The sequence below is a fragment of the Staurois parvus genome, unplaced genomic scaffold (assembly GCF_062004578.1).
Source record: "Staurois parvus isolate SC_StPar_1 unplaced genomic scaffold, SC_StPar_1.0 ptg000114l, whole genome shotgun sequence".
Lineage (NCBI taxonomy): Eukaryota > Metazoa > Chordata > Amphibia > Anura > Ranidae > Staurois > Staurois parvus.
The window spans coordinates 7,037,196-7,051,894 of NW_028317910.1; the positions used below are offsets into that span (position 1 = coordinate 7,037,196).

General features: G+C 41.1%; 1 protein-coding gene across 4 annotated transcripts in view; it reads right to left on the bottom strand.

Moving 5' to 3' along the window:
• Nucleotides 1-14,699, bottom strand: part of DCP1B (decapping mRNA 1B) — a 50,220-nt gene that overhangs the window by 12,407 nt on the left and 23,114 nt on the right. For 3 of the 4 annotated variants that reach the window (XM_089671837.1, XM_089671836.1, XM_089671834.1), the window contains 3 exons: nucleotides 7,695-7,761; nucleotides 5,841-5,973; nucleotides 4,017-4,148 (listed from right to left, as the gene is read on the bottom strand). In XM_089671837.1, the coding sequence (XP_089527963.1) occupies nucleotides 4,017-4,148; nucleotides 5,841-5,973; nucleotides 7,695-7,761 (332 nt within the window). The remainder of the gene's footprint in view (nucleotides 1-4,016; nucleotides 4,149-5,840; nucleotides 5,974-7,694; nucleotides 7,762-14,699) is intronic. The other variant, XM_089671835.1, reaches the window with a different exon arrangement.

The window sequence follows — 14,699 nt, forward strand, 5'->3', positions numbered from 1 at the left end:
AGCGACAGTAAGAAAGTTTAGATGTTAGAGAAATTAAAATTGGGGATGTAGATCATAAAGTTGCAGTATACGCAGATGATATCTTGTTTTAAATCGTGAACCCCAGATTAACGTTACCCAATCTAATGAGCCTATTAAAACATAATGGTGAGCTCTCAAAACTGAAAATAAACCCCACAAAGTCAGAGATTTTGAATGTTAACATTCCAAAGAAAGAAAAGCAGACCCTACAAAAGGATTTACATGGAGAGAGAAGGAATTAGGTTATTTGGGAATAAAGTTAACTCCCTCAATAAAAAATATATATCAGGCAAATTACATACCATTAATAAATGAAATAAAAGATGAAATAAAAGAAGAGCTGAGAAGAATTTCAAGGGGCAGGATCTCTTGGATTGGCAATATAAATCTAGTTAAGATGGTGATAGTTCCCAAAAACCTGTTTATGTACTGGGATTCTTTTTTGGGATAATAAAAAAATGAATCCTTAAATATATCTGGGCTACTAAAAAAAAAAAACCGAGAATTAAACATGAAGTTTTGTGTAAAGATAAAAACGAAAGGGGGACTAATTTGCCTAATATTAGGATATATTAGAATGCGGTGATGCTGTCACGAGTAGTAGATTTGACCTATAATTAACTATAAAAGTTGGGTTAAAATGGAAGGTATTTTAAGCAATGCACGTCTTGAGAAGATTATTTGGATACCAAAAAAGTTTTGCACTATGAATGAAACTAATACCATGTAGACATGGGAGGTTTTGAGAGTGTGGGATGGAATACACAAGCATTTGGGGTGGAAGTATAATTCTTTATTGATTCCGTTGGTAAGGACAGAGTTTTTCCCACCAGGGAATGATAATATTTCAGAGAAGTGGTTCAAAAATGAAAATGCACGGTTAAGGGACATAGTAAATAAGGGGGAGTTGAACACTTTTCAGGATTTAAAAAGGAAAAAATACCTATTTGTTGTATTAGATGTAATGAAGTATTATCAATTAAGGCATTTTGTTTTAAAGCTTCCCCAGCCTCTGAGGATGCCGGAGGATATGCTCCCATTTGAGAAAATGCTGAGCTCTGATAGAGCTCCAAAGCATATTACTTCTAAGATATACAAGATTCTTATCGAAATCATGGGAGCTGGCCCTCTGCTGTTTTTTTCATTCCCAGCTCCCTTTCCAATTCACTAAGAAGTGAACAGCAGAAAGACAAAAAGTATACATTGATACACAGGGCAATGAGCATGAGCACGGTTGAAATGAATTATAAATGTTTAACCAGATGGTATTGTACACCAAATGTGGCACATAGATTGCAGGGAGAGGTATCCACCGTTGTGTTGGAGGGGATGTGGACTAAAGGGAACTATCGCACCTATATGGTGTGATTGTCCCAAAATACAGATGTTTTGGCAGGACATTATACAAGTTATACAGGAAATTTTGGGGATCACTATGCAGAAAGAGCCATGGGGATGTCTGTTCTATGGATCAGAAATACCAGTGAAACAATACAAAAACAATATACTATAACATTTAATTAGTGCAGCCAAGGGACTTATCCCCAAATGCTGCCAGGTACAGGACCCCCAACATTGAGGGACTGGATTGATAGAGTGGACTATATAAAATAAGATGGAAGAGCTATATCACATAGATGAAGATAAAATGGAAAATTTAGAAAGGAATGGGTTAGTTTGTATGAGTTTAAGACATCTAAAAAATATCTAGACATGGTAGAAACCTCATTGGATTGATGTAGGAGAATTGCTGAAGACTTAGAAAACTATAGGAGAGAAGATTAAAGTAAAGAAATATAGTGATGTATAGGAAGGGATAGGAATATTTGGACAGAATTACATGGACCGGGGGAACATAGGGGAATGGTTTGTTTTTCTTGTGTGATAATGATGAAAGTGTATGGTTTTAAATATTGGAGAAAAAAAAAAGACGGAACAAATACTCAATAAAGATATAATAAAAAAAAAACCCACAAAACTTTAGTGCATTTTTTTTCGAGTTTCCTAAACCGTTGGAAAAAAAATGGAACTACCATCATTTTATTCTCTAGGCTGTCTGCTTTCTGAAACTATATAATGTTTGGGGGTTTTATGTAATCTTCAGGCCTACAAATGATTTTTTAAACATATGTGCAAAAACAAATTAGACAGCTCTGGCAGAGAAAGGATTAACGAATACTCCAGTTATCAAAATTTTAGGGAAATGTAAACAAATTCTCATTGTCATAACCCTTGTAGCACTGAAAACCATCCTACATAAATGGATCTATTTGAAAAACACTCCACTATCTCATTGTTTATGGACAAACTATCATATGTTTCATGTGGAAGGGTGGGGGCATCTTTACACAAGGAATCCTGGGTCCAAAAAAGTTTCATTCAAACTTTACCTATGTTTCAAATATACCCAAATAATATCAAACCAGACTTTTCTCTAATGATCCTCCAATTGACATTCTACCCTCCTGAATGCTCCAAACCTTGCTTTAAATTTCCATAGCTGAGACCTCCCCCCTTCTTCCTTCACCGGCTAATTATTAAACCAACATCAATCAAACTGCTTTTTAAAATGACCACTTTTAGAACTAGTATTGCTATCTCATTTTCAAAATATACTAAGACTTTGAACATTGCCATTTGTATATTGAGTCATTGGCCAAATGTTGCAGATACTCTTTTTGTTACCTGCGAATTAGAAAAAAAAAAAAAAAATCTTACAGCAGAATTAAAATGTAAAAAATAGGAATTGCAATCAGGCATGCTTTTCATTGCAGAAGAAACCTGCAATATCTTTTCTGGAAATACAATTCCCTGCCTATTCGCAAACCCCTGCAGAATGTAGAATGAGCTGTGCTCAGTTTATATTGTAGCACACTGCCAGTGCGCTGGGATGACTGTACACCTGTGCATGCATAGGAGTGATGTCATCCAGCACTAGCCAATCAAAACAACACATGGAAGAACCTGGGGAGAAGATGCCAGCGTGATACTAAAGGTTCAGCTAATAACAAACATGGTATACTTACCTGCTCTGTGCAATGGTTTTTGCACAGAGTAGCCCCGATCCTCCTCTTCTCGAGCTCCCCGCTGATGCTCCTGGCCCCTCACCTCTGCTGAGTGCCCCCAGAGCAAGCAGCTTGTGCACTTGTATGTGCTCGTTCCCAAGCCTCCTCTGTGTGTCCAAAAGACACACAGAGCATGGCTTGGCCCGGCTCCCTCCTCACTGACAGTTTGAAAAGTAGTGGGAGCCAATGGCTCCTGCTGCTGTGTCTCAGCCAAGGAGGAGGGAGAGACCTGGGAGAACAGTTGCTCTCATGCACATCACTGGATAGAGTTCGGGCAGTATCGGGAAAGCTAAGGGGGGCAGCTGCACACTGCACTGACGGTTTTTTACCTTAATGCATTCTTTAAGATAACATATCTAACTTGCCTCCTATTCCCTTTAAATTATCCATTATCCCCTAAAAATCATCCAGCCATTAAGGAATTTAATATTTGCATAACTACTCCCAAGAGCCAGCCCATTGCTTGCACCAGGGCTAAGGGCTTTTGAGAGGAGTACTGAGGCAGGGTATGGTCATGTTTTCAGGAAACTATGTACAGCACCCTGCCATCCCTTCTTACCAGACATGATCTGCATGCATTATGTAGAGAAGAACAGAGATCCAGTCATGACAAGGAGTTAGCTCCTTTAATTAGGAAGAAGATATTGCGAGTGCCAGGCACAAACCTCTACTTCCATTAAAGCTGCCTTCTGCAGTAATAAGGAACTTTCTTTAGCTGGTATGTTGACGCCTTACTGGCCAGCGTGTTAGAGCAAACACTTCTGCTGCACATGAGAGATAATAAACTGCAAAAAGCATATTCATAGATACACTAATCCTTACAGAACTTATTATTAGTTCTTTGATGAATGCAGCACAGATCAGAAGTGTAACTAGTTCATAAGACATGACAGGAGGTTCTGAAAAAGGCGGTTTATACTTGTACATCACCTTGCTTTGTTCTGTGCTGTTCACCTGCTGTGACGTATCAGTGGGTTTCACCGCAATGGGTTTGATTAAGTTGGGGTTACTGTGGATAGCTGAGGAACTAGTCATTGCCTTGGGTTCAGGACATGGCTTGCACTGCGATGGGGAACAGATGGAAAGTAAATAGATAATCAGTAGCAAGTATGAGTTAAAAGTAACACCAATCCTGTTCATTTCTTTTTCTTGTGGTAACCGTTCACTTGTTGTGATGTTGGCAAACATGCTCTTGCATTTTTATTAAATAAAATGGATTGTTCTACACACAGAACAACAAGCATTCAGCTGCAATTTTTACATATTCTATCTCTGATCATCCTTTAAATCCTTGCAGAGTTGTACAGGCTCCTCTTCTGTGCTGAAAAGGCTTACTCTGCACTTGCTGCACACTGTGAGGTTCTCACAATGTGCATTATAATCTGCAGCATGTCACATGGAGCCCACCTCATTTGTTGGCTAGAGGTCATCCAGCATTTTCTAAGCTCCTCTCTCTCCAGCCTGACCCTGGCCTGCTTCCTTCATACAATAGATTTCAGTTCAATCACGGAGGCTCATTATGACATGTGGGCATTACCAGCATGTAAATACAGCCAGCTTATGAACTCCACCGAACTAACATCCACCCACCAGGGCACTTTATTAATGGCATATTGCCTCCCGAGAGCTTACTGCTTGCTGCTGCATCTAAAATAATGTATGAAATGGAATAAGAAAAAGTTTCATTTAAATTTTTCATGGCATGTTGATTGGGGGAGGGGTGTGTTAGGGAGAGAAGAGAGAAAGAGCAACCAGGGAAAACAAAATATAAGCAAAATTGCACTTCATCTTTAACTTCCAGCACATTCTCATTATGTTCGAAAACACATCAATTGGATAACAAAAATGGCTATCCATGGAGAGATGTGCTCTAGAGATGAGGCCAATTCAAAATGAAAGTTCAAAACCCCCTTGGCCCAGGTTCTTCAGAATAAATCTCCTGGACGCTTTTCTGCGCAGCAGCCTAATGCCATGTCGGGAGCGATTTAAAACAAATCTGTGCTTAGCCCACTCCATACAAAGCAGTGTATTCGCTTTAATCCCCCAATACGCCCGCACATATAATTACCTTCCCTTTACTCCCCTGCCACTCTGTTCAATTTTGGATGATTGTCAATGGAAATATCTGGTACTTCTGGGTAGCGAGGAGCACATGACTCATCCCATGTGACAGCACTTTATGGCAAGTCTTGTGTTTCTGATTCCAACTTATCACACAGGACTCTCCTTCATTCCCAGAGGCTGAACAGAGTGGCAGGGAGTGAAATAAAGTTAAGTACAGGTGTCTGCAGAGGTCTGTATGAAATTAACCTGTTGCTTTGTACTGCATTGGCAAACCACAAGTTTACTTTAAGGAAGTTTGCAGTGCTTAAAAGTGACAGTAAAGTCTGTACAAAAAAAAACAAATATTCAGGTATGTATTCTTGACTCAAAAGTATTTTCTATTGCTCTCAGCCTCCTCCAAAATCCATTTATTTTTGCTGCTGTGATCCGACTTAACTCCTGTTAGAGAGTGGCTATGTTCTCTCTGCACGGTCCCGCAGTATGTAGGAATGTAGCCACTCTCTCATGCTCAATGCGGAGATGGACTAGGGAATACAGGCTATGGGATTTAAACTGTGCATAGAGAAATGCACATGGATAGCACAGAGGACATTACAAGGTGGCACAAAAACACAGTATGAAACACTTTCATGAAAATAGACTACATGACCACTACATGAAAGGCTTTTTACTGCTTTTACTGCCACTCACCTTTGCATACTCATCTTTTGCCTTGTTTAACATCTGCAAGATGTCCACTTCCTTTCCATCTGAGTGAAGAGCCATGGGAGATGCCCCATTAGTGGCTGCCTGGTGTGCCTTCAGCTGCTCCTGTTGGGTTAAACTGAAGAACAGTACACATTATTATGACTGTTCTGGGACAATTTTTTTGAACTTTAGGATAAGAAAATATTGTCTAAATACAAGGCATGTGTATTCTTACTTGAATTACAGTCCCCTTTGTGTATTTATTCCAGATTCCAAGTGTGAGACTTTCCCTCAGTACAGGAGCTTCTTGTAATAAAGACTGCTCACTGCTGCTCTCTTTCGTCATGCAGGGTGACTGGTCTAGTCTCTCCTCTCCTTCCCCCCCCGCTGTAGTTTTCTGCAGGTAGTCTGTAGTACATGGGGGGCCTGCTGGGTCTCAAACAGCACTGCCCTCTGCCCAGGCTACTTACAGCAATACTTTTTAACAAGGTAATAATCTGGGTTGGCAAAAGGCACCCAAAGTGGATATATATGTTTTGTGGCTATTGAAGAATAAGTGAACCATTTTATTTCTTGAAGTTAGGCTTTGAAGTTGAATTTAATTGCCATCTATACCCCCACAGAGGATATTTTCACTCATGTCCTGTCCCAACAACACCAAGGGTGTTGCTATGACTTTGTAGTACTAAAGCCTCACAATTGTGAAGCAACATTAGATCTATACATATGGTTTGAATGAAGAACAATAACTGGTATTTTAAATACAGTGTACAAACACTTACAATTTGCTGGGTTTACAAGCACAGCGTCTGGAAATCTCTGCACTGCTTACCCAAACATTGTGTTTGGCAGCATGGAATTATAACTGTATATACACACTCCACAGATTCTTCCCCTTCTTGGAGTTACATGTCCCATTACTCTGAGGGCCCCTTCAAGTCCTCTGGCTCTCTGTGCAGTGCACCCCTTGTAGTTCTCTGGTTGCCTGTACCGCATTGGAATGCCCCTTCGAGCCTTCTCTGGCTGCCATGCAAGTCTCATAATGTAGGCTTGGAGACTCTCTCCAAGGAGTGTGCATTATAGAATGGCTTTGTAGGATCCTGCAAGGAAATGGTGCCGCCCAAGAAGGGGAAACCTGGGTCAGAGAACCTTGCGTGGACTCAGTCAAGAAGATGCAGCAGATAAAGTAAGTTATGAGGTCAGCTACGCTAGAAGCATAACTTTCCTGTTTCATATGCCTTGAGTCCTCTGTGGAATCTCTACATATAATACACACACACTAAAAAAATAAAATTAAAAATGATGGGAAACAGGAAGTCCATTCACAGCAATGCCTGTCGTGTAGCTAGGTCAGAAGAACACAGAAAGAAACATCAATATTACGACAGGGGAACTAATCCTTCCTCACTCAGAGTGATGCCATGAAATTAGACCTGGTTTTTGACTGGGTTTAAAAAAAACAAAAAAAAAACAAAACAAAAAAAAACTTAGCATTGGACTTCCAATGCACAACTGTAAAATGTACAATATACAAGATTTGAAAGAGGAAAAAAAAAAAAAAAAAAGGTAAAATTGGGAAATATGGAAAACCCTAAAATGTGTATGTCCAGCCAATATTTTTTTTATTAGTTTTGGATACAACAGGGAAAAAGGTAGAAAACTTGCTGGGTTTTACTGCTATCTGGGACACCATTAGAGTGATTTCCCTCACTTCCTGTTCCACTGCCAACAGTTTCAATGAACAGGAAATGATTGCCCCACCATGTCTCAGAGATGCAAATATCTATTGTGTAATTCTCCAATATTCTCAGCTCTTGCTACCAAGAGAGAGATGAAAAAGCACAGTGCTTTTCTTACTTTTTCATGAGCTCCGCTATTCTTTGGCATTCTTCTTTGTCATAGAACCAAATCCCATAGATAAAAACTGCAGTGAAAACAAAGAACATGTTAAATTGTTAGTAAAACCATAAAAGCACCCCATTATAGAGTCTACAATAAATCTGTATAACATTGTGTGGCCTTTTTTTTTTTTTTTTTTTTTATATGCTGTACAATGAATTTACAGTATATGAAAATACCCGTTAATCCTTCTCTTTGAAGGAAAGAGAAACTGTCTTACTCTGCTCTCTGTTCCAAATAGCCCAGACATTTGAAAGTACCAGTCTACCCTGAATTACACTGACAAGAAGCCACCACATCAGGAAGTGCTGCTGTTGACAAAGTCAGCTGGGAGCCTGAGTAGGCGGATAAGAGTGTGTGCTTGACAATGGATCCCATAGCCCAGAGGATTCCCATCTTGGATATTTTTCAGACTGCAGTAGTCTGTCAGTCATTTTAACCCCCCTGGCCAAATGTAGCTCGGGGTAAGGTTTCAGTACCACAAGCGGTAACCCCGAGCTACACTCGGGAATACCACGCGGTGCTGCTCCGGGATCCCTCGATCACTTACCTTGTCCTGCGCTCCCGCGATGTCCCTCGTGCAGTGTCCCTGGCAATGTCCTCCGGCGGATGCCGGCATCTGGGTTCCGTCCGCTGCGAGCGTCGGGACGTACGGGAGACGGAACGGCAGGAAATTTGAAAATGTCAAAAAAATGACATTCACTAAATACACTAAAAAAAAAAAAAAAAAAAAAAAAAAAAAAAAAAAAAAAAAATCGCATAGTAAAACATTACTGTATCAAACCATTTCACATACATTTTGTCCCGAGTGCTTTGTCCTGTGCCCTGCCTGCATTTTTACTGTTCTTTCTGCCTGGAAACTGAGAAACGTCCATGGCGTCCAAAAAGCGTCCCTTTAGGTCAAAAGCGGTTTTAGACCAGCTAGAGAACAGAGATAGTAAATTAGAACCACTTGGAGAATTGAGTGATAATGATTCGTGGGGAAATTCATCATCAGACACTGAAAACGATTTTGCGACTTTGCTCAGTGATGTGCGAACTTTGCGCTCAATTTCAAATTTCAGTGTTTTTGGTTTGATTATTTTATTGAATTAAATTTATTATTATTATATTATTAGTTATGATTATTAAATTATAATTTATGATTTCGTGTTTCAAATTGTAGATTTCAATTGTAGATTTCAGTGAGTTATTCCTAAAAATTACAGGCCTACAATAAAAAAAAAATACATATTTCCATGCAACAAAAATGTACCGCTTTGAGCACAGAAATATGGACATAATCAGACCGCTAGGGAGGTTAAGAATGTTAAGGGTCTAAGGTTTTCTCTGACTTGTGATGTTGCTGGAATCCGCCAAGTGTCTTCTGCAGTCTCTATCCCCAGCCATGCAAGTTGCGGGGAAAAGAAGGGACCAAGCAGTCACGTGACCATGGCTAAGGCCTAATAAAAAGGTAACTGCAGAGGTTTTTTATGATTAAAATTGGGGCAAAATCCTTAGAAGGATGGTACCAGGTGTATTTATAGTTGTTTACCTGGCTTTGAATTTACATACATTTTAAAGTAAAGCAATGTTAACCCAACATCCCACCTCACTGTTTCCCCAGTGCTTTCTTCAGCTTACAAAATAAATAATAAAATAAATGTACATGTTTTTGCAGGTATTTTGTTTCCCAGGAGCCTGCAGAGCATTGCACCCGCGATCATCAGATCATGGGAGCAATGTCAGGCTCCCAGACACTCGTCCTCCAGCCTTGTGCCTGTATCTCTGTGCAAGTTTTCAGTTACAAAGCTGGAGGAAGAGAGAACTAACTACGAGGGCACTCATCAGCACCTTCGCAGCCCACTGAGAACTACAAGTCGTCTGCTGCACTAGCAGACGGGAATGGTAGTTTCTTTATTCACAGATTCCTGGCACCCTGCACAGTTGTGCTGTTTTAAAAATTTGACAGAGGGTACAAGGAGAGGAACCTCTGCCCCAGGGGGTTTGGGGGCCCTTACATAATATTAATAATAATCTTTCATTTTATATGGTGCCTTTAAAAGGTAGCTTCTCAAAGCATTTTACAAGGAAAACAAATACACAGGATAAAAACAAGAGAAAAAAAACACCATTAAGTGAAAGCTTGTCTAAAGAAAAAAGTTTTTAGATTTGATTTGAATAAGGGTTAGAGAAGATGACTCTCTGATGTTCCTTGGAAGAGAATGCCATCGTTTTGGAGCATACCAGGAAGGCTCTGTCACCCATCAAGTGTAGGTGAGGGGCACACAGAAGACCAGAATTTGAGGAGCAAAGGTTTACGAGGGGGGGAGTTGATAAAAGTTCAGACAAATAATGGGGTACCAAGCCATGAAGAGCCTTATAGGTGAACGAGAGGATCTTAAAGTCTATGCGAAACCTGACCGATATCCAGTGCAGGGAATCGAGGATAGGGGTAATATGGTCACTTGTACCAAACCTAGTGAGGATTCTGGCTGCAGAGTTTTGTACATATTGTAGTTGATTAAGAGTAGATTTAGGTATACCAATGAGTACAGCATTGCAATAGTCAGCTTTTCAACTACAGTGTATGATAGCATAGGACGCAGCCAAGCTATGTTTCTCAAGTGGAAAAAAGGATGTTCTGACAACATTTTGTACACGTGGATCAAGAGGTTAAGCTAGCATCAAATATCACTCCTGGATTTTTTAATTTAGACTGAAGCTCAGTGCAGCACAGTGCCATCGATAGAGAGGCTACCAGAACTGGCCTTACGCAATTGATGGGGGGGGGGGGGGGTGCCAATAAGCATGACTTCAGTCTTGTCACAGTTTAACTGAAGGAAGTTATGGGCCATCCAAGTTTTTATATCACAAATACAGTTAGATAAGAGAGCAGCAGCCACAGTAGAATCCGGTTAAGTGTGAATGTATATCTGAGTGTTGTCAGCACAGAAGTGATAATTGAGCCCATGTGATCAAAGCAGTTGGCCAAGTGGAAACATGTAAATGCTAAGAAGTAAGGGGACCCAAGATTGAGGCCTGAGAAACACTGTCCTTGACTGGACCCACTTCAGATTGAAATCCACCAAGAGAAAAGTGACAGTGATCAGTAAAATATGAGTTAATCCATTTCAGAGCCAATTCGGAGACTCCAAATATGGTTTCAAGGCAAGCGAGTATACTGCTACATTTCTTTGGTGAAAATAACCCAAATCAGTGTATATGTTTTAGTCTGTAGGAAAGTTCACAAACTATTGTATATATCTGAAAAATCAATCAATCAATCCTGCTTGAAGGCCTATCTCATTCCTTGAGGCCGAAAATGTAAGGATGGCATAGATATCCTCCAAATTACCCCTTTTTGGAAAGAAGTCTGAGGGATTTAGTAAGAAGCATGGTGAGTTTTTTGAAGTTGTCATAATTTTGTGGAAAATGAAGACATAAAAAAAAAAAAAAAAAAACAGTTTTGCTATGATTAGCTGTGATGGGTCACAGCTAATCGTATGAAACAGGTGGGCTGTGATTGGCCCAGTCTGTACTATGTGATCACTGTGACCAATCACAGCTAGCAACACAATTGTATACAATGGATGGCATGAAAGGAAGACATCCATTGTTTACAACTGTCATGTGATTGGTCACAGCGGTCACATGGTAACGGGCCGGCACATAGATCAGTCATTGGCTGTGTTCGATGGACACAGCCGGGTACAGATCTCACCATAGTGCAGCCCCGTGGGCACGCATGAGGTGGCGATCCATGAGGACGTCATATGACATCCACCCAGATTGAAGAAAGTCCCACCCAGTCATCATTTTACTATAGGCTGGGCAGGAAAGGGTTAAGGGCATCTATTTTGTCAACAAAAAGGTGTCAGAGGAGGAGATGCTGGATACAGGGAAAATAACAGAATTTGCAAATTTGGGCTTATCAATAGTAGTCCAGTTGCAATAATTAACAGATCAAGACAGGGAGGTGTAAGAAAGTGCTAATTCCAGTTTGAAAAGAATAGCTAGGTGGTCAGACAGTCCTAAGTTAAGGGATGAGCAGTCAGAGACAAAAAGAGCCATTAGCAATATTAAGGTCCAGGGTATGTCCTTTGATATGCGTGAGAGTGCAAACAAATTGAACATTCAAGTAAAGCGGAAAAAAATCTTATGCTAAACTGGAAGGATCCTGAGTCAGTGTGTATAATAAAATCCCCAAGGATAATGATTCTCTTAAAACTAAGGCATAAAAATGAAAACATATCAGCAATTTCACCTAAGAATACTCTACAAGACTTGGGCAATCAATTAACAGTAACAAAAAACAGATGAGAAGGGAGCACAGACCTTGAGAACAAGGCATTCAAATATAGAGAAAGTGGGTACGTTAACAGGGATAAAGTGCACAACAAGCTGTAAATGATTATACCTCCACCTTAGTCCAAGGGACATAGGAGGTTAACCAACCCGTACCCTGGAGGGGTGAGTTGGTTGAAAATGATGTCATCATTTTTTTTGTGCCAGGTTTCAGTTAAGAAAAGAAGGTCCAACTTCTTGTCTACAATAAAGTTTGAAATAAGTAGTGCCTTGTTATTACAGAGCGAGTGTTCAGAAGCGCTGATATGGCCTTCCTTGGAGGATCTATGGGAGTCAGGGCATGTCAGTGAAAGTGTGCATTTGATGTCAGCACCAGTGCGGGGATGGTCTTGCAGCTTTACACGGATAAGCAGGGATCGAGACAGCACAGGTACTTGAAGGGAGGAGATGGCGTCCAGTGCCACAATGCATGTATCTCTATGGTTGTGAAATCTGAATATTCGGGCAGAGATCATATACACTTTTAGCCAAAAAATAGTTCTGTTTTAGTTGCAGGAGTTGCAGTGCAGTGTTCCTAAGCAGCATGACAGAGATCCAGGTACAGTAAGGGGGAAAAAAACAAAAAAAACAAAAGTCCATGTGTTCACAGTGCAGTGCAAGGAAAAAGGTCCAGTACAGGGCAAGGAAAAAAGATCCAGTGATCCAGGGAAGATTCGGACGTGAGTCGGCAGCAAGCTGGGGCAGATTGTGAAAAGAGGTCCGGTGCAGGGCAAGGAAAGAAGTCCTGTGATCCAGGAAAGATTCGGAGGCGAGTCAGCAGCAAGCTAGGGCAGATTGTGGGACAATTCTAGAGAACCAAGAGATCAGAGAACTCAATCCAGGGAATCTAAAAATCCAATAAGTCAATCCGAGCAGTCAAAGTTTGAATTTCAGAAATTGAAGTCAAAAGAAAAATTGGAAAAAATTGTAATTGGTGTGAGGAACAGCAGCCAAATGCGCCAGAGTTCCCTCCATAACCAGGAGGAGAGCTAGGAGAGCCCCTTCTCCTTCCTGGTACCCCAAGCACAGCTAACCTAAATGCGGGTGTAACATATTACTAATCCTTTATGCAAATAGTTTTTTTGTGAATCTGTTACAAAGTTTTTGTATCTGGAGATGCCGTCAGTAACAGCACTTTCTACTGCAGAATAAAAACTGCATGCCACTGCCCCACAATTAGCAGCATTGTCAACCTGCTGTGTGAGCTCCTTCAGTTTGCTTTTGGGCTGCCTACCAAGTCTGACATGCAGCACAATAGCCAAGTGAAGAGGCTCACACAGCAGACTAGGCCATGGACTTCGGATAAAGTTGCCGAATTATCGGCCGATTAAAAAAAAAAAAAAAAAAAAAATTGGCCGATATTCAGATCGTCAGTGGGGAAATCAGTCGGCCGTTTTTCGTAATTTTAAAACATTTAGAAAAATCGGCCCTGCTGGAAAATCGGACTATTTGGTCGTTCGGCCGATTTTCACAGTAATTATGGTCAAATCGGCCGTTCTTTTTGCAGATTTTCAAATGAATTGAATATGAAGAAAAGAAGAAATAGAATATCAAGAAGAAGAAATAAATTTTGCAGAAAAAGAAAAAGTTGCAACATTGTATCTATTTGTATGTATTTTGGATACAGATGTTTCTATTCAAGTACAAATAGATACAATGTTGTTTCTTCTTCTTCTTCTGCATAATCTATTTCTTCTGTCAAATATAATAGCGGGGCTCTATGTAGGGACACCGCTATTATGTTAAATTATATATTAAACCGAGCTCCTGGTCTTCCCGCCCCCCCCCCATCCTTTCCATCACTACTAACAACGCCACCATCTCTCCCACCCCACACGCCAAAGTCCTGGGTGTCACCCTGGACTCCCACCTCTCCTTCCTACCCCACATCCAACTGCTATCTAGATCTTGCAGGCTCCACCTCCGCAACATCTCCAAGATACGCACATTCCTCACCCCAGACACCACCAAACAACTCGTACACTCCCTCATCATCTCACGCCTGGACTATTGCAATTCCCTTCTCACTGGCCTACCCAAACGAACACTATCTCCACTCCAGTCGATCCTAAACTCAGCGGCAAGACTCATCCACCTCACCAACCGCTCCACATCTGCCTCCCCCCTCTGCCAATCCCTTCATTGGCTCCTGATTGCCCAACGCATCAAATTCAAACTGCTAACTCTGACCTACAAAGCCATTCACAACGCCGCCCCAAACTACAAAACCGACCTGATACCCAAATACTACCCTACCCGTGCCCTCCACTCCTCACAGGACCTCCTGCTCTCTAGCTCCCTGGTCTCCTCCTCCCACGCCCTATTGCAGGACTTCCCCATCCTCTGGAACTCCCTACCCCAATCCATCAGACTGTCACCTACCCTCCTCACCTTCAGGTGCACCCTGAAAACCCTCCTCTTCAGGGAAGCCTACCCCAAGCTCACCTAACACCTGACCTCACCTAACAACTAACCTCCTCCACTCCTCCCACCACTCCATCCCCCACAGCCATTTCCTCCTGTACCACCTTCCCCTCCCTCCTAGATTGTAAGCTCGAAAGAGCAGGGCCCTCGAACCCCTCGTGTATTGTATTGTTACTGTCTTGTCTCATGTTCTGTCTCTCTTGCTACTGTACA